Here is a 24,703-nt window from a genome sequence, read left to right as displayed (position 1 = left end):
AATGGAGAGAAGCTCAGATTGTAGTATATGAAGGAATACAGTGAGAAAGAAGTAAGATAGGGGTCAGATCATAAGGACTTCGAATGTTGGGCCAAGGAGCATCTCTAGGCAAACAGGAGCCATTTCTGCTTTGAACAGGGGAGAGAGTCACCAAATGTGTACTGTGGGGAGGATTAATCTGGCTGTGTGTGCAGGATAAATGGGCGTCACTTTCGAGATTCTAATCCTGACTTTGCTATTGAATAGCTGTGTAGGCAAGTCACATATCCTCTCTGAATCACAATTTCCTTATCTGTCAAAGGGGGTCGATAGTAATATTTAACTCATAACGTGTCTCAGAGGATTAAATGAAATACATTTGAGAATACCCTACATAGTACCCGACACATAAAAAAGGACACAAAAGTGCCTTGGAAACTAACGTGTTCCTTAAATTTGTATTATGTGAAAATTTGTTTATTTCCGTAGACACAAAGCCTATCAATTTCTTTTTCATACATAAACATTAAGGATCCCTTTTTTCTATTCTTTCTTAACCTGGTCAACTCTGATTTATTTTTCCACAACAAGTTCAAAAACTCATCTCCCCTTTATGAAACCTCTGCATTGATAGTGTGAAAGAGTTCTTGGCCCAGTTTTATGCTCCTGTAACACTTTGTAGGGACTTTTGTTATAGCATACCTCTTTTATATTGTGATTTTTAAAAGTATTTTTCTAATATAAGTATTTTATTTAGTAGCAAGTTTGATCTTCACACTTTGGTGCACATGAGAATTGCCTGGAGGGCTTATTAAAGTACAGAGTTTTTGAGGAAAAGGAAGTCCCTATTTACTTGGGCTTGGATTAAGTAGAGATCTAAGAAGGTAGAGAGATGAATGGAAAGATCAGTTTTTAAATTCTTTCACTTCCTCATTTAAATTCTTCATAATTATGTCTTATCCTCATCTCCAGTGACACCAGTACCAATACCAAGTAATAAATGATCCTTATACTCAGCAAGTGAACTTTTCCATTAAATAGAAAGTTTGTGCAAAAAAAAAAAAAAAAAAGCAAAACCAAAAAAACAACCCACAGAATTTCTGATTCAGTAGGTTTATGTGGGGACTGAAAATTTTTATTTGTAGCGCATTCCTAGATAATGTTGATGTTGCTGGTCTGGGGACCTCACACTGAGTACCACTGGTCTCCGGAGATGAACTGTGATTTCCTCAAGGGCTAAGACCATATCTTACTCATTTCTATCTCCTTAGTGTTTATGTCTGGTACTTAGTAGGTGTTCAGTAAATGCTGAGTGACTCTGGTTGTACATTGAATGTACTCTAATTTCAGGTGGCCATTAAGCAGATGAACCTTCAGCAGCAGCCGAAGAAAGAGCTGATTATTAATGAGATCCTGGTCATGAGGGAAAACAAGAACCCAAATATTGTGAACTACTTGGACAGGTATGGAGTGGTAGTCCTGTCAGAGAGATAGGGCCTTAGGGATGGATGGATGGTGGAGCTCTTAGGGGAGAAGGCAACACCAGCACTCAGAACTGCCTCCATTTAAGATTCATCTGTGATGCTTGGCTCTCTGCCAATGACCCTGCATGTTGGTGGACACCTCTGATTGCTGTACAGTATTCTGGGTTAGGCTGAACCCTACCACCCTGTAGCTTCTCACAGCTGGTCCTGATACTGTTTGTTCTACCCCAGGGAATGCCTTCAGCCCATCTGCCTGAGTCAAACATGTAGGTCTTTAAATCATTCTGCATCTCAAATCTTTCCTTATCCTGCTTACCCTGCTGAATAACTTCTAGTTTGTCTGCATTCTATTAAAATGTGACATTCAGTAGTTTCGTTTGAGATTTCACCATTACGGAGACATTGGGACCCCTCTTTTGTTCTAAACACTACAGAACTTGATTTGATTTTTTTTTTTTAAGAGTTCTGTTTCATTGTTGACCCCTGGTAAGTTTGTAGTCAATTCAAATCTCTGATCCTTGTTTGTTGGAAGATTTTTAATCACAGTCTCGTGTTCAGTGCTTGTGATTGGTCTGTTTATATTTTCTATTTCTTCCTGGTTCAGTCTTGGAAGGTTGTGCTTTTCTAACAATTTGTTCATTTCTTCCAGGTTGTCCATTTTATTGGCATATAGTTGCTTGTAGTAATCTCTCATGATCCTTTGTATTTCTGCAGTGTCAGTTGTTACTTCTCCTTTTTCATTTCTAATTCTATTGATTTGAGTCTTCTCTCTTTTTTTCTTGCTGAGTCTGGCTAATGGTTTATCAATTTTGTTTATCTTCTCAAAGAACCAGCTTTTAGTTTTATTGATCTTTGCTATTGCTTCCTTCATTTCTTTTTCATTTATTTCTGATCTGATCTTTATGATTTCTTTCCTTCTGCTAAGTTTGGGGGTTTTTTGTTGTTCTTTCTCTAATTGCTTTAGGTGTAAGGTTAGGTTGTTTATTTGAGATGTTTCTTGTTTCTTAAGGTAGGATTGTATTGCTATAAACTTCCCTCGTAGAACTGCTTTTGCTGCCTCCCCTAGGTTTTGGGTCATCGTGTTTTCATTGTCATTTGTTTCCAGGTATTTTTTGATTTCCTCTTTGATTTCTTCAGTGATCTCTTGGTTATTTAGTAGTGTATTGTTTAGCCTCAAAGTGCTTGTATTTTTTACAGATTTTTTTCTGTAATTGATAATCTAGTCTCATAGCGTTGTGGTTGGAAAAGATACTTGATATTATTTCAATTTTCTTAAATTTACAAAGGTTTGATTTGTGACCCAAGATATGATCTATCCTGGAGAATGTTCCATGAGCACTTGAGAAGAGCATGTATTCTGTTCTTTTGGAGGGAATGTCCTATAAATATCAATTAAGTCCATCTTGTTTAATGTATCATTTAAATCATGTGTTTCCTTATTTATTTTTATTTTGGATGATCTGTTCATTGGTGAAAGTGCGGTGTTAAAGTCCCCTACTATGATTGTGTTACTGTCAATTTCCCCTTTTATGGCTGTTAGCATTTGCCTTATATATTGAGGTGCCCCTATGTTGGGTGCATAAATATTTACAATTGCTGTGTCTTCTTGGATTGATCCCTTGATCATTATGTAGTGTCCTTTTTTGTCTCTGGTAATAGTCTTCATTTTAAAGTCTATTTCGTCTGATATGAGAATTGCTACTCCAACTTTCTTTTGATTTCCATTTGCATGGAATATCTTTTCCCATCTCCTCACTTTCAGTCTGTATATGTCTCTAGGTCTGAAGTCGGTCTCTTGTAGACAGCATATATATGGGTCTTGTTTTTGTATCCGTTCAGCCAGCCTATGTCTTTTGGTTGGAGCATTAATCCATTTACATTTAAGGTAATTATCGATATGTATGTTCCTATTACCATTTTAATTGTTTTGGGTTTGTTATTGTAGGTCTTTTCCTTCTCTTGTGTTTCCTGCCTAGAGAAGTTCATTTAGCATTTGTTGTAAAGCTGGTTTGGTGGTGCTGAATTCTCTTAGGTTTTACTTGTCTGCAAAGGTTTTAATTTCTCCATCGAATCTGAATGAGATCCTTGCTGGATAGAGTAATCTTGGATGTAGGTTTTTCCCTTTCATCACTTTAAGTATGTCCTGCCACTCCCTTCTGGCTTGCAGAATTTGTGCTGAAAGATCAGCTGTTAACCTTATGGGGATTCTCTTGTCTGTTATTTGTTGTTTTTCCCTTGCTGCTTTTACTATTATTTTTTTTGCATTTAATTTTTGATAGTTTGATTAATATGTGTCTTGGCGTGTTTCTCCTTGAATTTATCCTGTATGGGACTCTCTGTGCTTCCTGGACTTGATTGACTATTTCCTTTCCCATATTAGGGAAGTTTTCAATTATAATCTCTTCAAATATTTTCTCAGTCCCTTTCTTTTTCTCTTCTTCTTCTGGAACCCCTATACTTCGAATGTTGGTGTATTTAATGTTGTCCCAGAGGTCTCTGAGACTGTCCTCAATTCTTTTCATTATTTTTTCTTTATTCTTCTCTGTGGTAGTTATTTCCACTATTTTATCTTCCAGGTCACTTATCTGTTCTTCTGCCTCAGTTATTCTGCTATTCATTCCTTCTAGAGAATTTTTAATTTCATTTATTGTGTTGTTCATCATTGTTTGTTTGCCCTTTAGTTCTTCTAGGTCCTTGTTAAACGTTTCTTGTATTTTCTCCATTCTGTTTCCAAGATTTTGGATCATCTTTACTATCATTACTCTGAATTCTTTTTCAGGTAGACTGCCTGTTTCCTCTTCATTTGTTTGGTTTTGTGGGCTTTTACCTTGCTCCTTCATCTGCTGTGTGTTTCTCTGTCTTCTCATTTTGCTTAACTTACTGTGTTTCGGGTCTTCTTTTCACAGGCTTCAGGTTCACAGTTCCTGTTGTTTTTGGTGTCTGCCCCCAGTGGGTATGTTTGGTTCAGTGGGTTGTGTAGGCTTCCTGGTGAAAGAGACTGGTGCCTGTGTTCTGGTGCATGAGGCTGGATCTTGTCTTTGTGGTGGGCAGGACCGCATCCATTGGTGTGTTTTGGGGTGTCTGTGACCTTATTATGATTTTAGGCAGCCTCTCTGCTAATGGGTAGGGTTGTGTACCTGTCTTGCTAGTTGTTTGGGATAGGGTGTCCAGCACTGTAGCTTGCTGGTCGTTGAGTGGAGCTGTTAGCTTTGAGATGGAGATCTCTGGGAGAGCTTTCACTGTTTGTTATTACGTGGAGCTGGGAAGTCTCTGGTGGACCAGTGTCCTGAACTTGGCTCTTCCACCTCAGAGGCATAGGCCTGGCACCTGGCCGGAGCACCAAGACCCTGTCAGCCACACAGCTCAGAAGAAAAGGGAGGAAAAAAAGAAAGAAAGAAAGAAAATAAAGTTATTAAAATAAAAAGTGTTTTTAAATTATTAAAAATAAAAAAAATTAAAAGTAATAAAAGAAAGAAAGAAGAGAGCAACCAAACCAAAAAACAAATCCACCAATGACTACAAGTGCTAAAAACTATTCTAAAACAAAACAAAACAAAAAAACGGACAGACAGAACCCTTGGACAAATGGTAAAAGCAAAGCTATACAGACAAAATCACACAAAGAAGCATACGCATACACACTCACAAAAAGAGAAAAAGGAAAAAAAATACGTATATATATTAAAAAAAAGAGGAAGGGAGCAACCAAATCAATAAACAAATCTACCAATGATAATAAACTGTAAATACAAACTAAGATAAACATGAGACCAAACACAAATTAGATGTAGAAAGCAAACCCCAAGTCTACAGTCGCTCCCAAAGTCCACCACCTCAATTTTGGAATGATTCGTTGTCTATTCAGGTATTCCAGAGACGCAGGGTACATCAAGCTGATTGTGGAGATTTAATCTGCTGCTCCTGAGGCTGCTGGGAGAGATTTTGCTTCCTCTTCTTTGTTCACACAACTCCCGGGTTCAGTTTTGGATTTGGCCCCACCTCTGCATGTAGGTCACCTGAGGGCATCTGTTCCCACCCAGACAGGACAGGCATAAAGTAGCAGCTGATTAGGGGGCTCTGGCTCACTCAGGCCGGGGCGGGGGGGTGGGCGGGTTGTGGGGGGGAGGGAGGGGTACGGGATGCAGGGCTAGCCTGCGGTGGCAGAGGCCAGCATGACGTTGCCACAGCCTGAGGCACGCCGTATGTTCTCCCAGGGAAGTTGTCCCTGGATCACGCCAGCCTGGCGGTGGTGGGCTGCATAGTCTCCCGGGAGGGGAGGTGTAGATAGTGACCTGTGCTCGCACACAGGCTTCTTGGTGGCTGCAGCACCAGCCTTAGCGTTTCATGCCTGTGTCTGGTGTCTGCACTGATAAGTGTGGCTTGCACCCGTCTCTGGAGCTCATTTATGCTGTGCTCTGAATCCCTTCTCGCACACCCGAAACAATGGTCTCTTGCCTCTTAGGCAGGTCCAGACTTTTTCCTGGACTCCCTCCCAGCTAGCTGTGGCGTACTAGCCCCGTCAGGCTGTGTTCACACAGCCAACCCCAGTCCTCTCCCTGGGCTCTGACCCCCGAAGCCCAAGCCTCAGCTCCCAGCCCACATCCATCCCAGTGGGTGAGCAGACAAGCCTCTCGGGCTGGTGAGTGCTGGTCGACACTGATCCTCTGCGCAGGAATCTCTCCGCTTTGCCCTCTGCACCCCTGTTGCTGTGCTCTCCTCTGTGGCTCCGAAGCTTCCCCCCCCGACCCCCGTCTCCACCAGTGAAGGGGCTTCCTAGTGTATGGAAACTTTTCCTCCTTCACAGGTCCCTCCCAGAGGTGCAGGTCCCATCCCTATTCTTTTGTCTCTGTTTTTTCTTTTTTCTTTTGCCTACCCAGGTACGTGGGGAGTTTCTTGCCTTTTGGGAAGTCTCAGGTCTTCTGCCAGCATTCCGTAGGTGTTCTGTAGGAGTTGTTCCACATGTAGATGTATTTCTAATGTATTTGTGGGGAGGAAGGTGATCTCCACGTCTTACTCCTCCACCATCTTGGAGGTCTCTCCTAGGTGACGTTTTTGTTTATCACATAATAGACCTGAGTGATCCAGTCCCTGAGTGAGACTATCAGTTTTAACTCATGTTAGCCCCATAATCTCTCTAGGGATACAGTACTAACTGGGAACCCCTGGCTTCCAGAAGCAGCTTTGGTTTTGCAGCCTTTACTGAATTTATTCCATTCTTAGAATCAGAGACATTCAAAATGGAGATCATTGTCAGCATAATGGCTATGGGTATAAAATTCTACAGCTTTTCAATGGCTCTTATAGTCAATACTTCATTTTACATTTACAATTATCTTTTATTTCACTCATTGAATTATTCGGTAAATATTGACATCTACTGTGCCACACTTTCCGGGAATGGAATCTTGAACAAGACCCAGTATGGGTCTTATGGATCTCAAATCTAATAGAATTCTAAAGGAGGTTTAGTGACTTTCCCTAATATTGGTAAGATGGACTCCAAATCCCATCATTGTCAAATGTTTGGATGCTCTCTCCTTTCATGCAGAGAGGTGTGGGAATCATGCCTGATTTTAGGAAGTACTACTTTGTGTTGTGATGAAATAATTTTATATCTTCAACCTAGTGATTGTAGTTCTGTCTTTTGGGGCTTCACAGAACAGTGTGCTTTGATTTCCCCAGGTGAATCCTTCAGAGATGTCAAGTTAGTGAACCTGTCCCACAGATTCTGCTTTTCCTTAGAAAAAAGAACCCTGGACTCTTCCAGAACTGAGGGAAATGCAGAGTCACTCTGGTATATGCTTATCCTTTGAAAGCCACTGCTATGGTCCAGTGTACTCTATTCCTCCTCACCCTTTATCTTTACTCCTACAGTTACCTCGTGGGAGATGAGCTATGGGTTGTCATGGAATATTTGGCTGGAGGTTCTTTGACAGACGTGGTAACAGAAACCTGCATGGATGAAGGCCAGATTGCAGCTGTGTGCCGTGAGGTAAGGCAAGTGGCCAACCAGACTTGAGCAGGACGTGGTCTCCATGTCCATATATCTCAAAGTTCTGCATCTGAAGGAATCTCAGCCTGGGCACTGTAGAGGTGGGAGAAATTAGTTGTACTCTCTCCCATCATCCTCTTTTTATACCTGTTTTTAAAGATTACTATATTCTGAAAGTTAGAAAGTTCCAAAATATATATATATACACACATATGTATATATATGCATAATCACGCATAATTTCAACCTCTTAAAAATAACTTTATGAACACTTATTTTCCTTTACCTCTTTTATATGGGTATATGTTTTAATCATATTTTTATTCTGCTTTCCTGCTTTATTCATGTGCTATGAAGGAAATAAAGTAGAATAAAAAGATAGTGACAGGACTTCCCTGGTGGCGCAGTGGTTGAGAGTCCACCTGCCGATGCAGGGGACGCGGGTTCGTGCCCCGGTCCAGGAAGATCCCACATGCCGCGGAGCAGCTAGGCCCGTGAGCCATGGCCGCTGAGCCTGCGGGTCCGGAGCCTGTGCTCCGCAACGGGAGAGGCCACAACAGTGAGAGGCCCACGTACTGGCTGTTATGGATGATGCCGTGAACATTCACGTACAAGTTGTTGGTTGGATGTATGTTTTCATTTCTCTTGGGTATATGCCTAGGAGTGGAAATTCTGGTCATACAGTAACTCTATGTTTAATATTTTAAGGACTGGCCAAAACGCTTTCCACAGTGGCTGTACCATTTTATATTCCCACCAGCAATGCATGAGGGTTCCAATTTCTTGAAATCATCCTTTTTGTTTATATATTTTTTAAATTAATTAAGTTTTGGCTGTGTTGGGTCTTCGTTGCTGCGTGTGGGCTTTCTCTAGTTGCGGCAAGCGGGGGCTACTCTTTGTTGTGGTGCACGGTCTTCTCATTGCAGTGGCTTCTCTTGTTGTGGAGCACGGGCTCTAGGTGAGTGGGCTTCAGTAGTTGTGGCTCCCGGGCTCTAGAGCACAGGCTCAGTAGTTGTGGCGCACAGGCTTGGTTGCTCCGTGGCATCTGGGATCTTCCTGGAGGAGGGACTGAACCCATGTCCCCTGCATTGGCAGGCGGATTTTTTTTTTTTTTTGCGGTACGCGGGCCTCTCACTGTTGTGGCCTCTCCCATTGCGGAGCACAGGCTCCGGACGTGCAGGCTCAGCGGCCATGGCTCACGGGCCCAGCCACTCCGCAGCATGTGGGATCTTCCCGGACCGGGGCACGAACCCGTGTCCCCTGCATCGGCAGGCGGACTCAACCACTGCACCATCAGGGAAGCCCCAGCAGGCGGATTCTTAACCACTGCGCCACCAGGGAAGTCCCTGTTCATAATTTTTTACATCCAGAGGCCAAAGTCTCTAGCCTCCTTAGGAAAGCAAGTCATACTTTTCCAGGGAAAAGCCGCTTCTGAATATTGGTTTGTTTTTAATTTAGCCATTGATATGTTCTTAGAAAGTGAAGTATTAAGTTGAGAATATTTAACTAGTATCTTCTAACTGGTTTGCATTTTTAGTGTTTTTTAATCAGTGGAAGCCCCTAAAATTTTAGCTTTCGGTTATGAACTTAAACTAGTAGATTTAGTAGTAACTCTGAGAGTATCTTTTCTGATCCCCACATTTTACAAATGGGGGATAGCCAGTAGCCCAGAGGGAGTAAGAGATTTGTCTAGAATAATATTGTTGGTCAGAACCATGCATTTTCATTGTTCCATTCAGTCTCTATGTTACTTATTCTGCTTGCTAAGTCTGGGTATTTTCCAAGGTTCTTTTCTTTCTCCTCTATCTCCTATAGCATTTGCCAGTTCCAACCATTACCATAACTTAAAAAGAAAAAAAAATCACCTCTTCACGAATGACTTGTAAACATTTATTTCAAGTCCAGCCTCTCCACAGAACTCAAGATTCACATCTGCAGTGGCCTACGGACGTTAGTCTGCAACTCTTTATAGGAATATAAAAACCAGCATACCCCAAACAGTACAAATTTATCTCCTCACCAAAATAAGATTATCCTCCTAAGTTCACTGCTTCTAATATCATTTCCGTTTGTCTAGTTTCCCAAATGTAACTCTCACTTTCCTCCAGTTTTTTCATTACAAAATCCCTTCCATTCTTCCTCAGTATTTATTTATTTTTTGTTGCCTCGGGTTCTTTGTCAAGGTGCTGATGTTCTGTAAACAACTCTAAAATACTTTGGAGGAACTCCTGTAGTTAAAGAAATCTGTTGTAAGCTGTGTTATAATACGGTATGGTCAAGTATATTATAAGAAAGATATAAGGCAGCACGGAATGTTAAAAGAATGCTTAGCTAGGAGACAGGAGACTAGGTTCCAGACCTGCCTCTTCCGCTTATTTGGAGTTAAGTCCTTTTACTCACTGGGGCCTCACTTTTGTTATCATCAAATGAGCAGGTTGGATTAGCGATATTCTGTAAGTCTTCATATTATATGTCCTTTCTTTCTCCCTCTGCCCACACCGCTTCAATAGTGCCTGCAGGCTTTGGAGTTTCTGCATTCGAGCCAAGTTATTCATAGAGACATCAAGAGTGACAACATCCTGTTGGGAATGGATGGCTCCGTCAAGCTAAGTGAGTAGGAGTGGTAATACTTCTCTTCCCTGCGGGACCGTCTCCTCTGGGATGATAATCATATAAGAGTAGCTATAAGACTCACCAGAGAATCTGTATTTCCTTGGATATGCGGACACTTTATATTACTCAGCACTATATAGGATGACATTTCTTTTTTTTTCCCCACTCATTTATACATTCAGCCAAAAAACTTTACTGAATGCCCACTATGTGCTAGGACCCGTGATGGGCGCTGAGGATACTTCTGCCTGTATTTAAGTAGTTCCCAATCAAGTATGGGGAACACAAAATACATAATTAGAAGAAAGAGTTTAGTGTAACTTCTTTCATTCAGTCATTCATTCAGCAAACTTTTATTAAATGTCTGTTGTATGCTGGGCCCTCTGGGAATGAAAAAAATGAGTAAGAAGACAGTCCTTCTTATTGAAGGCCTCATAATTAAATAAACATATAATTGCAATATAATGGGAATGAACTGCAGGCAGAACATTTTGTTCGAATGTGTAAGGACCAATAGTCCAGACAAACAGGTTGTGTCACAGGTGGATGGGCTGCTTATGGGAGGACTGTTAGCAGTCTCTGTCCTGGGGCACAGGGTGAGGAACTTATTAAAGCAGGGCCATGCCTAGTTGTAGGTGATTAGGGTTTAAGTCCAGGACTCATGCCCAGGAAATAAAGCAAGGACCTAGTTACCAGATACTGGTGTATGGGAATGATTTTCAAGAAGAAAGCAGTACTGGGGCAAGTAATCAAGGTCACTGGGGGTGGCTTGGACTTTAATGCCTAGCGCTTCTGGTTTGAGGAGGGGTAAGGAAGCCGGAGATGATATTTGTTATGTTCCTCCTTCAGGGTTGAACAGGAGACAGACTAAGAGCTGAAGGTGGCAGTTAAGTGATTCTGGCTTTGGAGAGACAAGGGATGCAGTGGCTAGGATGCAGGCAGAGCTTGATACCTAGGGGTAGGCACAGAGTCAATATTTACAGAAGGCATACCCTACATATAAATCCTTTCTGTCTTGTCCTTTCTTTTTCTAGCTGACTTTGGATTCTGTGCCCAGATCACCCCAGAGCAGAGCAAACGGAGCACCATGGTGGGAACACCGTACTGGATGGCACCAGAGGTTGTGACACGGAAGGCCTATGGGCCTAAGGTTGACATTTGGTCCCTGGGCATCATGGCCATCGAAATGATTGAAGGGGAGCCCCCATACCTTAATGAAAATCCTCTGAGAGTGAGTGTTACTAGGCCCATATCAAGATGTTTGGGCTGTTGGATTTCTCTTTTCTGGATAAAAACTAGGCACTGTTGAATTTAAAGTATAAATGCTTAAAGAAAAGGTATATTAGCAGTCACTCATTCATTTATTCAATGATTATTTGAGTTCTTATCATGGGCAAGAAACTGTTCTACTGATGATAAATTAATATGTAGTAACAGAAGATAAGAGCTGTGAAAAAAAGCAGAGTAAGTGGCTTAAGAGAGTAAGGGGGGAAGGAGGGAGAAGTGTGCTATTTTATTCTAGGTAGAGAATGAAGTCTTCTCTTATAAGTTATTTGAGGAGAAATCTGAAGAAAATAAAGTAGTGAGCCATGAGATTAATCTGACGTAAGAGTTTTCCAGGTGTCAAGTATATAAAGAACTTGTTCTGAGAACGTGCTTGATACATCCTAGGGAAAACCAAGGAGGCCAGTGTCCCTGAAGTGAGTGAACAGAGTGGACAAGGTTCTGTGTTAATTTGAAATGTTTATTAAACGTCCAAGTGGAAATACCGAGTAGAATTGGGCATAAGAGTTCAGAGTTCAAGGGTGAGAGGTCAGTACTCTAAATATAAATTTATTAGTAGGTATTATATAGTTGGTTTATTTAAAAATCAGAGCTAGTTGATAATGAGATCACTCACCTAGGGAGTGAGGGGAGAGTACTGAGACCTGGGATACTGTCATGTTTACAGGTTAGAGGAGCTAGCAAAGTGGCCAATGAGTAGCCTTCCAGGTAGGAGAACTGAGAGAAGTGTCCTGGAGGCCAAGAGGACAAAGTGTTTCGAGAAGGAGGATGGATCACTGTGTCAAACCTGACTGATAGGTTGCATTTAAGATAACGCTAAGAAATGATCATTAGATTTGCCAGTGTGAAGGTTATTGATGACTTTGACAATCAGTTTCACTGGAGTGATAGGAATGAAAGCCTAATTAGAGTAAATTCACCAGAGTGGGCAAAGTTGAGATGGCATGTGTAAGCAGTTAGTTTTTACTTTTCATTGTTGTTTTCTTTTAAAGGAGTTTTGCTTTAAGGTAAGGAGTTTTGTTAAGGTAACAGTGGAGCAATATATTAAAGTGGAGTCGAGGGAGGGTTTGTTTGTTTGTTTGTTTATGGCTGTGTTGTGTCTTCGTTGCTGCACGGGGGCTTTCTCTAGTTGCAATGAGCAGGAGCTACTCTTTGTTGTGGTGCATGGGCTTCTCATTGTGGTGGCTTCACTTGTTGCGAAGCACAGGCTCTAGGTGCGCAGGCTTTAGTAGTTGTGGCATGCGGGCTCAGTAGTTGTGGCTCACGGGCTCTAGAGTGCAAGCTCAGTAGTTGTGGCGCACGGGGTTAGTTGCTCCGCAGCATGTGGGATCTTCCCGGACCAGGGCTCAAACCTGTCTACCCTGCATTGGCAGGTGGATTCTTAACCACCGTGCTACCAGGGAGGTCCCTTTTTTTTTTTTTAAGATATTATTATAGCATGTTTTTGTGCAGATGGGGCTGATCTAGTGGAGAGGAAAATGGTCATGTTCAAGAGAGAAGTGACATCTGTAGGAGTGATGTCCTTAAGTAGATGAAGGGGGTTGGATCAAGTACTGAAGTAAAGAGCATTAGATTAGAATATGCCCAATTTATCCGTTGTAATAGGAGAGGGAAAGCAGAGTATGTGAATACAGATGCAAGTAGGTTGGTAATTTTGATCATGCGCAAAGGTGAGAGTTATTTTTATTGCTTTCATTTTGTTGTTTATTCCAACCTCCCATTCAGTGCAGGAATTCCCTGTGCATTGTCACTGACAGGTGGTCATCTAATCTTAGTTGGATAGCTCTGATTATTGAAAAGTGCTTTAGTGTACCAAAGTAAAACTACCTTCGTAGTTTCTACCCTCCGCCCCCAGTTTTGCCCGGTGGATCCACATGCCACTCATCTTCTTCCACCTTAGAGCGGCCTTGAAAATGATATCAGTAGGGCGTGACAGAACTAAGACTGGGAGTAGAGTCAGAGGACATGAACTTGTGTAACCAGCATGATTCCAGGCATATCTCTCTATGTTTCTGGGCTTTATCTGTGAAATAGGGATGATAATTCTTGCCCTGCCTATTACCCAGAGTTATTGTGGTCATTAAATGAGACAGTATTTGTGTAAACACTTTATGAATTAAAGTGCTGAGTGCTTTAAAAGGTTTAGTTTGACTGTTTTTCTTTACCTTTCCCAGGAGATACTTCATGTTAGGGGACCAGGATGGCAACAGTGAAACAGGTTGCTCCTTTACAGAACGCTTCCTTTATACATATTTCTGTCCTGCTAGAAGAGATGAGTTTTTAGATGACTGAAGTGATGGCACCAGGAATAATTTCCTTCAGCAAGTGGGCAGGTGTTTAAATCATCAGGCTAAATGAATAATAAACCATTTAGATCTATAATCAAGGATAATAATAAACCCTTGGGTCAGTAACACTTCATAAGCTTACAGAGTGCTTTTAATATACTATCTTGTTTTATTTTTCAGACATGTGAGGTAGGCACTATTATCATCCCTGTTTTACAGATGAAGAAGTTGGAAGTTCACTGGCTTGCACCTGGTTACATGGCCTTTAAATGTTAAACCTGACCCTTAACTCATATTCTTTCCAGTATACCAAAGCTGCCTCTTTGTGTTCTGAAGGCAGAAAGCAGCTGACCATATTTCTAGAGGGCCTGTCTGGGGACCAAGAGAGAACCTCAGTTGGAGCCCAAGGCAATTCTCTGTTTGTATTGCCAGGCCTTGTACCTCATCGCCACCAATGGGACCCCGGAGCTTCAGAACCCAGAGAAGCTGTCAGCTATCTTCCGAGACTTTCTGAACCGCTGTCTTGAAATGGATGTGGAGAAGAGAGGTTCAGCTAAAGAGCTGTTGCAGGTAACTGTCCCTATGCAGGGAAGCACCTAATTCGAGAAATCACTAAACCAAGGCTTTTTTTGCTTCATTTTTGTCTGTGAGGTACTGGCTGTTATAGAACTAAGCTTCTGTCCTAGCGCATCCCATGCTCAATTTGTATTCCTAGTTCCCTCATCTTTATCCTTGGGCCTTTGCTCATGTTACTCCCTTAGGCTCTTCTTCAGCCTATTAAAACTCTGTACATTCTCCTAGGCTGCATCTTATAGAGTTACTTTCTGAGCTCCTGTTGAGCTTTGCTTGTGTCTTCCTCTGGTGCCTGTTTTGTTCTGCCTGAATTAGTCTGGCAGAGTTTGAGTGAGTCTTAATGAGAAGAAACTCTTTGATGTTCAAATCTTATACAAGTTATATTTTACTGGGGTAAGCTCAAAAGATAGATTTTCAGTGTATCAGAGCACATTAGTTTAGAGGATAGTTAGTGCAGCTTTTCAAGTCTTCCCAGTTTCTTCATTGGAAACCCTCTCAGTTGGTGGGGATGATAGTCTGCTTGTTTGTTTGTTTGTTTGTTTGTTTATAAAATTTTTGGCTGCACCATGCAGCACGCAGGATCTTAGTTCCCTGACCAGGGATCGAACCCACGCCCCCTGCAGTGGAAGTGCAGAGTCTTAACCACTGGACTGCCAGGGAAGTCCCATATAGTCTGCTTGTTTGGAGTAAGATCCTGCCAGGCTGTGGGGAACCTGGAGCTGGGGGTTTACTAAGGCTATTATACTCCAACAGCTTAATCCTGAAATTACAGCATAATTATTTCATATGGTTGTAAAAACTGCTTTTAGCTGACCACATTATTTGTATTTAACATTTATGTCTCGGGTACAATTTCTCATTCCTAGTGTTATTTTACTACAGTGCCAACTGGTGCTTTAATAAGTATCACATGCAACTTAATGACAATGATTAATTTGTAGGGTTTCATAGTCAGTTACTTTCGTATTTTGAGGACGAAGAGCAACTGGTCAGGGCAGGGCAGGACCTACCATACTGTACCACATTGAAGTTAGTTATGAACAATTCTGTCTTTCTTACTAGATTATAACTTCTATCTTATTAATCTCTTGTCTCCTCTTATACCTGAGACCTGACTCAAAATAGGTATTCAGTGGGAGAAAACATTTGCGAGTGATATGACTGATAAAGGGTTAATATCCAAACTATATAAACAGCTCATACAACTCAGCAAAAAACCCCCAAAACAACCCAGTTAAAAAATGGGCAGAAGACCTGAATAGACATTTCTCCAAAGAGGAAATGCAGATGGTCAACAGGCACATGAAAAGATGCTCAACATCACTAAGCATCAGGGAAATGCAAATCAAAACCACAATGAGATATCACCTCGTATCTGTCAGAATGGCCATCATCAAAAAGAACACAAATAATAAATGCTGGAGAGGGTATGGAGAAAAGGGAACCCTCCTACATTCTTGGTGGGAATGTAAATTGGTGCAGCCAATATGGAAAACAGTATGGAAGTTTCTTAAAAAACTCAAAATAGAACTACCATATGACCCAGTGGTTCCACTCCTGGGTATATATATGAAAGAAACAAAAGCACTAATTTGACAAGATACATGCAGCCCAATATTCATAGCAGCATTATTTACAATTGCCAAGATATGGAAGCAACCTAAGTGTCCATCAACAGATGCATGGATAAAGAATATTCCATACAGTGGAATACTACTCAACCATAAAAAGAATGAAATCTTGCCATTTATAACAACATGGATGGATTTGGAGGATACTATGCTAAGTGAAGTAAGTCAGAGAAAAATACCGTATGCTAACACATATATACAGAATCTAAGAAAAAAATGGTTCTGAAGAACCTAGGGGCAGGACAGGAATAAAGATGCAGACAGAGAATGGACTTGAGGACACAGGGAGGGGGAAGGGTAAGCTGGGACGAAGTGAGAGAGTAGCATGGACTTATGTACACTACCAAATATAAAATAGATAGCTAGTGGGAAGCAGCTGCGTCGCACAGGGAGATCAGCTCGGTGCTTTGTGTCCACCTAGAGGGGTGGCATAGGGAGGGTGGGAGGCAGACGCAAGAGGGAGGGGATATGGGGATATATGTATATGTATAGCTGATTCATTTTGTTATACAACAGAAATTAACACACCATTGTAAAGAAATTATACTCTAATAAAGATGTTAAAAAAAAATTGTGGGGCCTCCCTGGTGGCGCAGTGGTTGGGAGTCCGCCTGCCGATGCAGGGGATACGGGTTCGTGCCCCGGTCCGGGAAGATCCCACATGCCGCGGAGTGGCTGGGCCCGTGAGCCATGGCCGCTGAGCCTGCGTGTCCGGAGCCTGCGCGTTCGGAGCCTGTGCTCCGCAACGGGAGAGGCCACAACAGTGAGAGGCCCGTGTACCGCAAAAAAAAAAAAAAAAAATTGTGAATCACTATATTGTACACCTGTAATTTATATAACATTGTACATCAGCTACACTTCAATAAAATATAGGTATTCAGAAAATACTTGTTGAATTAAATGGGATTGCTTAAACCTTCATTGAAATGTTACCCTCTGGAATATGTTTAGCACCTCTTTGTAATCAGAGTAACTGACTACAGAGCACTGGTCTATTAGATATGAGTTCTGCCAAGTGTAACCCATTAGTTTCTAGCATCCTTTGGGAATAAAACCCCCTTATAACAGGCAGTATAATATAGGATCCTTTGCCTTTTATATGAGGTTTGTTCTGGAAACCCTAAGCTTTGGGAAATGTGCAAATACTATTCTAAGCCTCAAGATGATATTGTTAATTAGGTATTAAAATATAGTTTTTGAAAGATGAATGCCTTCTAGAGTTTCCTTCCTGATATAACTACTAATAAATACATTATGTTGAATTTTTACCACATTCTAGGCACTAAGCACTTTATATATTTTTTCATCTATTCTTTTTAAAAACCTTGTGAGTTAATAGATTCTTGTTTTCCCATTTCTACAGGTGAGGCAACTGAGGTTTCAAGTGTTTAGTAACTTTTGCATGATTATGTAGCTGATAAGCAGTGGATCCAGGATGTCAACCTATGTCTATTTGGCTCTCAAGTGTGTGTGCTCTTGGCCACTGCTTGGCTCAGAGTGTTAAAACTTGAAAGACCTTAGGGCTTATCTCATCTGCTTTGTTCATTACACAGGGAAGGAAATTGAGGCCTCCCAGTCGGGTGTTGGATCATGCTGCTTTCTCAGCTGGGAGGGGAGTTGTATAAACATGTGATCTGAGAACACTGACTCTTTAATTTGTTACTGCACATTGTAAATGTTCAAAACCATGACTTTCAGAGTCTTAAATCATGAAAGCTTCACATCTTTGTCTCCTGTGAAAACACATACATGGACAGAAATACATAGGGTTTTATGTTTGAATTCATATCTTCATGATTTAGCCAAGATCTTTTATTCCTTTTGTAGTAATAGTAACTTCTTGCTCTCAGTACCTCTTTATATCCTATCTCTGTCCAAAAAGAAGTTGAAGCACTTCCAGCAAAGAATATGTGTAAATACGTCTATATGTGTGTGTATATACATATACAATATGATTAATAAAGAGACTTATGAGGATGGCAGGAGAATCAAATATGCTAATCATTTGAGTTAAATAGTTTTGTTTAAACATCAGATTTGGTTCTTAGTTTCCTGGTAGCGAGGACAGAAAAGGAAATATGTTAGTTCCTATGTTTCTTATCAAATGGAAGAAACATCCTACATCCTCAAGACACAAAGCTTTTTCACTAGTAAATGTAAGAAAAGTCATTTACAGTTAAGAGGCTCTGAGTTACATAAAGAATCGTTTTCCATAATGTTTTTTACTAAAAACATAAAAAGGTTTCATATGGTGTTTTCTCCAAAATGATCTTCTTTAATAGTTGTGGGTGTGGCCCAAAGTACAGCCCAGTGAAAGTGGTTTGGGAAAGAACCAAGCCATTGAAGTCCTTCCTGGGTTAATTAGCCTTACTAGATTCAAGGATAGAACAACAAATTGCTAGATCAATGCTCCTGAAATGCAGTATTGCAATGTACCATTGGGTCATGATCAATTAATAACCTTCCCTCTGAGCTGATTATTATTCTGATTATCACCATAGTTTGGTCTTACCTAATATAAAATAGAATCATACAATATGAGCTCTCTTGTGTCTGGCTTCTTTCATGCAACATAATGTCTGTGCAATTCATCCTGTTGTTAGTGTATCAATTATTTATCCTTTTTTGTTCTGTAATTTTTGTGTGGTATTATATAAATATAATATTATTCATTCTTCCATTATCTTGGACATTTGGGTTCTTTTCAGTTATGACTGTAATAAGTAAAGCTGCTATGAGCATTTTTGTTTGTGTCTTCTGGTGGATTCACAAGCTCATTTCTCTTGGAAATATATCTAGAAGTGGAATTGCTGGGATATAGGATAGACGTGTATTTAGCTGTAGGTAGATACTGCCAAACAGTTCTCCAAATGATATGTTATCTTTTAAAGATATGCTTCAATTTGGGGATGATGATCTGAAGCTCTCCAGGCAGCACCTTGTGCAAACATGGATGCCCTTATCATCTTGTAATGGTTGCTGAGGAAGAATGGTAAATTGTCATGTGTCTTTTGTTCTTTTTCTCCTCTTTAGCATCAGTTCCTGAAGATTGCCAAGCCCCTCTCCAGCCTCACTCCACTGATCGCTGCCGCAAAGGAGGCAACCAAGAACAATCACTAAAACCACATCACCCCAGCCTCATTGTGCCACGCCTTCTGTGAAGTAAATGCTCATTTCGGAAATTCCAGCCCCTGATGCTCTTCCTTGTCTTGCTCCTCCCCTTTCCTGATCTAGTGCTCTCAAGACTTTGATCCTTGAAAACCATGTGTCCAGCATCGAAGAGAACTGCAGTTGACTAATCGGATGATGGCCATTTTAAAATAAGGAATTTGCTCCCAATCTGTGGATGTGAGGGTGGTTTATGATCAAGGACTTATAGGAATAAACCCTTGGACTCCTGTTTCTACATAGCAAAATCCTTCCTCCACCCATCAGTTCTTGACTGTATAAATTTTTGGCTTTATAACATTATCAATTTGCAGTCGGTTGAGATTTTTCTTTAGTGCTTGCTTTTCTATTTCAAAACTGCCCACACACACTATTGTACTTGAAAATTGGAATAACTTGAGAAATGCCATGGAGGTTGATATTCTTCCAGGGACATGAAATGGCTCTTTTTTTCTGGACCATGACTTCGGCACAGCTGATCCTGATGTGGGAGGGAGAGCTACCACATTTTTCTTTGTGTACGCTTCTAGCAGCTGTGTGGGAGGATCTTGACCCAATAGTGTTCCCCACGCTATTTCCTGTGAAATGGTCTTGGCTGTGTAGCAGCTTTTGACTCCCTAAATCCCCCTAGGCTGCTGCCCTCATTCTGTCCTTGTTTAGAACGTTGAGAGGTTTCCTAGAGCACATGCTGGGTGAGAGCCGTGTGAAACGTCAGGAAAAAAAATTTAGCTGCTTTTAGAACAAGGCTGGGCATCAGCACCTGTCCAGCTATACCTATGTGATGTTTCAAGAACTCAGCCTCTTTTTCCATCAGCAATAAAGAGCTAAAAGATTAACTCAGATCTTCTGATGGCCTGAATCTTTGGGTCAAAGGGAACGATCTCCAAATCTGAGGCTACGTGTTAGTTTTGGATGGATTTGTTGGCCTGAGATGATAGCCTGCCAGCTGTGAGGGGACCCTGTTTTTACAATGCATGGCCAAGCTCTCTGCAAATGGAAATGCCTGCACTGGGTGTTGGGGATGTTTGCTACCTCCTGCTATCTTTGTGGTTTTGGTCCTCCCATTATGGTAGGACCCCTGGCCAGCACTATGGCTTGTCATGTCAGCCCCAGTGGCTACCTTGTCATGCTCTGAGGTACTACTGCCTCTGCAGCACAAGTTTTATTTCCTTCAATAAAAGGAGATGAAAATATTCTACTTGGAGTATGCCTTTCTTTGTTTCTTTCCTTCCTTCTCCCCTTCCTTTCTTTTCTAATTTTTTATTTTGATATTTTGAAAGTTAAGGGAAAAAAAAATTTTTTTTTTCTTGCGGAATCATTTGAGATTAAGTTGCAGATAAGCTGCCCCTCTACCACTATATACGTCAGTGTGTATTCTTTATTCTTAACACTTTAAAATATAATTTAATTAAGAGAAATGGGCCAAAAATGTTCGTATATCATAAGGTATTGGCTTAGGTAGTTGTGGAGGGTGAGAAGTCCCATGATCTGCATCTGCAAGTTGGAGACCCGTGAAAGCCAGTGGTGTAGTTTGAAGGCCAGACAGCCAGAGAGCCATGGTGTAGATTCTAGTCCAAGTCTGATGCCTGAAAACCAGGAGCACTGAGGGTAGGAGAAGATCAATATCCCAGTTGTATAGTCAGACAGAGATCAATGTCCCAGCTGTATAGTCAGAGAGCAGCCTTCCTCTCCCTTTTGGTTCTATTCAGGCCATCAACTAATTGGATGATGCCCACATTGGGGAGGGCCATCTGTTTTATTCAGTCCATCAATTCAAATGCTAAACTCTTCTGGATACACCCTCAAAGACACACCCAGAAATAACATTTAACCAGATAATGGGCTTCCCAGACAAGTTGGCAGAACTAACCATCACACTCCCCATCCCCACCTCCAAGCGAAGGAGGTAACTCCAGTGAGGACTGAGTGAGCCAACAACTCTTATAAAGCTATGTGGTTATGGCTTTTAGATTAAGGGGTCAAAAGTGATGATTGGTGACCCCCGATATTATGAAAAATAATACACAGGCACAGGAGAACCTCCATGCAGTTACTGAAAGGACAAGTACAATTGGATTGCTTATGTATAAGGTAGAAGGAATGTTAGATGATGGTATGGCCCATCAGAAGACAGGAATGATGAAGACCCAAAGATTGTACCTCCTTACTTTGAGATTGCAGAAGTAAACTGGTTAGTCTGATGAGGGCTGAGGAATTGTTAGTTAATTACCCCTCTGGAATCTTAGAGTTATCTGATTGGTTGGGTTTTAAAACCCCAGTGCTGGCTGTCCTGTGAACTTTCCAACACTCAGTTTAAGCATTAGAGGGATGACTGTTTATGAAACCGAACAGGACCCTGTGGGGCCCACCTGGGCACAAAAGCAGTTCCATGTCCCCTCCTTTCTTATTTGCAGGATCAAGGCTTCAGCCTTCTAGACCTTACTGAGTTCCAAAGAGCAGATTAAACAGTTTCTAATCAGTGAAGTAAGGAAATGCAGAAACAAAGGAGGAAGAATCAAGAAACTGTAGTGCAGGACTTCCTTGGTGGTCCAGTGGTTAAGACTCCACACTTCTAATGCAGGGGGTGTGGGTTTGATCCCTGGCTGGGAAACTAAGATCCCACATGCTGTGCAGTACAGCCAAAAAAAAAGAAACTGTAATGTAGCCGTTAAAGCAGGATCCTGGTTCCTCCTCAAGGGATATACGTAACAACATCTTTGAGTTCTTCTGCAGGAACTAAGGCCCCCATGCAGGTGGAGGATGGTACAGGCTGAGCGCAAGATTCCTGGAACATCAACCTGTTACCTCACCACCAACCAATGAGAAGAAGTCACACAACCCTTCAGCCCTCACCCCAAATTTTGCCTGTAAAAACTTTTCTCCAAAAACCAATGGGGAGTTTGGGGTTTTTGAGCACGAGCCACCCATTCTCCTTGCTTGGCTCTGCAATAAGCCTTTCTCTGCTCCAGACTCTCATGTTTCGATTTGTTTGGCCTTACTGTGTGTCTGACACTCAAACTTTTTTTGTTTGGTAACATTTACTACTGGTATATCTAGACATCCACTCAGATAATGGAATATTCTTCAGGTCCATGCAGCTTAACCACATATTTCCATGCCTTTCCTTGCCTGCAGAGTGTGGAAACAGAACTCTGAAACTCTCTACTCATAGACAATCACTGCTTGTCTAATTCTATACGAGTACTGAACACATCTGTCCCCTATGTGTTAGTTTTCTATTACTGCATAACAAATTACCACAAACATCATGGCTTAAAACAACACAGATTGTCTCACAGTTTCTATAGGTCAGAAGTTGGAGCATGATGTGGCTGTTTTACCGAATCAGGTCCATCTGGTTGTTGCTCAAAAATCAATACTCGAGAGAAAGAGACAGATGTTGGTAGAAAGGAAAGTTGCTTTTAATCAGAATGCCAGCAATCCGGGGAGCTGGTGGATTCATTGTTCCCCAAAAAACATCTCCAAAGATTCTGCTCAGCCATGAAAGTTTTTAAAGGGAAAAAGGGACATAATCTCAGTTAACCGTTGAGATGGAGGTCAGAGTCATCGCCATCCCACACTGTGCAGGCTTGTGTGCTGGCTTGTTGACTTCTTGTGATTTTTCTTTAGATGCTATCTTGTTCACAGAGTTTGTTCACAATATTACTGAAGGGGAACCTAGGGAAGAGATCTGGTCATCTGTTAATTACTTCATTTCTACTTCTTTGATCTACAGAAAGAACCAAGAGATTAGACAAGGTATTGTGTGATCAAAAGATCTGAAAGGTGTGCTAGGGCCAGAGATGAGTAGAGCATGGGGGTGCCTGGTTTAAGGTTAGTGACAAGACAAAAGGGTGCCTCCTGCGGAGAGCTTTTTCCTGCAAAGAGCTCTTTCCTGCCAAAAGCTGCTTACAAATCCCCGTTTGTCAGAACATCGTTCCATTTCTATGGGATTATGAGTGAAGGTCGGTCTTCTGTAACTTCTTCACGCTGAAATAGGGCGTCATGTTCTTAGAGTGGAAGATGTTGACGTGGGTCTGTACCATCTCTTTGCTGACCATTGTAGTTGCTCATTTACATAGAAAGGCAGAACAAGCTAAATTATTTTGATGCCCACAAGGATATAGATTATTATGAGCAATAGTGTTAATCCCATTCTCTTAAGGCCAGTTCTTGGAATTGTGCTAGCCATAGATTCAATATTGCTCAAGATGGAGGAGTTCATGTCATGGCTGCAGTCTGATCATCATGCAGTTAGCTTTTTCCCTCTGGTGGCAGTTACAGTGTCTGTAAAACAACTCACGAATGTGCATCAAACACTGAGTCTGTGATTCTGTTGTCCTAATCATTAGCTGCTTGAGCCTACTCTTTTGTGACTCAGGAAGGCCTGGAGACTTCAGCTTTTCTATAAAGAAGAGGCAGGAGACATAGAGGGGATTTGTACTTGGGAGGGGGGCGCAGGGTTCTGCTCGGTTCCAGCTGGTTTTTCTTTTCAAGGTCTCATCAGGCTGAAAGTCCAGGTGTTAGCCAGGGCTGTAGTTCATGTGGGGCTTGGAGTCATCTTCCAGGCTCACTGGTTGTTGGTAGAATTCATTTTCTTGTAGTTGTAGGACTGAGGTCCTCATTTTCTTTTCTTTTTTTTTTTAATTTATTTATTTTGGCTGTGTTGGGTCTTCATTGCTACATGCAGGCTTTCTCTAGTTGTAGCGAGCAGGGGCTACTCTTTGTTGCAGTGCATGGGCTTCTCACTGCTGTGGCTTCTCTTATTGGGGAGCAGGGGCTCTAGACGCATGGGCTTCAGTAGTTGTGGCACACAGGCTCAGTAGTTGTGGCTTGCAGGCTCAGTAGTTGTGGTGCATGGGCTTAGTTGCTCCGTGGCATATAGGATCTTCCCAGACCAGGGCTCGAGCCCGTGTCCCCTGCTTTGGCAGGCGGATTCTTAACCACTGCGCCACCAGAGAAGTTCCTGAGGTGCTCATTTTCTTGCTAACTGTCAGCGGAGGACCCAGCTCCTAGAGGCTGCCTGAAGTTTCTTGCCACATGGCCCCCATAGGCAGTTCATAAAATGAATGTTTGCTTTCTTCTATACCAGCTAGAACATAGCTCTTTGACATCCACTTTGGCAACTAGCCAGAGAAAACTGCTTTTAAAGGGCTTACATGATTAGGTCAGCCTTAATTAGATAATTACCCTATCTTAAAGTCAACTGATTTGGGAACTTAATTACATCTGCAAAATCCCTTCACTATAGTACCTATATTACTGTATGTATTGAACAACTGGGAAAAGGTACATTTATACCAAAGGCAGGGAATATTGGGGGGCTGTCTTAGTCTGTTTGGGCTGCTATAACAAAATACCACAGACTGGGTAGCTTATAAACAGCAGAAATTTATTTCTCAGTTCTGGAGGCTAGGAAGTTTAAGATCATGGTGTCAGTATGATCAGGTCCTGGTGAAGGCCCTCTTCTAGGTTGCAGACTGCCAATTTCTCTCTGTGTCCTCACATAGTGGAAGGGGTTAGGGAGCTCTATGGGGTCTCTTTTATAAGAGCACTAATCACATTCATCAGGGCTCCACCTTCGTGACCTAAGCACCTCCAGAGGGCCCACCTCCTAATACCATCACATTGGGCATTAGGATTCCAACATATGAATTTGGGGGAGAGGGACACATTCAGACCGTAGAAGGG

The 24,703-nt window shown here is 41.7% G+C and overlaps 1 protein-coding gene across 10 annotated transcripts in view; it reads left to right on the top strand.

Moving 5' to 3' along the window:
• Window positions 1-24,703, top strand: part of PAK1 (p21 (RAC1) activated kinase 1) — a 298,535-nt gene that overhangs the window by 138,197 nt on the left and 135,635 nt on the right. For 9 of the 10 annotated variants that reach the window (XR_013829588.1, XR_013829589.1, XR_013829590.1 and 6 more), the window contains exons 10-14: window positions 1,330-1,442; window positions 7,338-7,455; window positions 9,966-10,065; window positions 11,103-11,299; window positions 14,073-14,210. Coding sequence is in view for 6 of the 10 variants with exons in the window: in XM_079930716.1 (XP_079786842.1) it covers window positions 1,330-1,442; window positions 7,338-7,455; window positions 9,966-10,065; window positions 11,103-11,299; window positions 14,073-14,210 (666 nt within the window). In the remaining 4 variants the exon portion in view is untranslated. Of the gene's footprint in view, window positions 1-1,329; window positions 1,443-7,337; window positions 7,456-9,965; window positions 10,066-11,102; window positions 11,300-14,072; window positions 14,211-18,877; window positions 21,430-24,703 lie in introns of those variants that run through there. The other variant, XM_079930719.1, reaches the window with a different exon arrangement.

The sequence above is a fragment of the Stenella coeruleoalba genome, assembly GCF_951394435.1.
Source record: "Stenella coeruleoalba genome assembly, chromosome: 8".
Taxonomy (NCBI): Eukaryota; Metazoa; Chordata; class Mammalia; order Artiodactyla; family Delphinidae; genus Stenella; species Stenella coeruleoalba.
The sequence above is the reverse complement of the archived record's forward strand: the minus strand, read 5'-3'. Positions and strand labels throughout refer to the sequence as shown.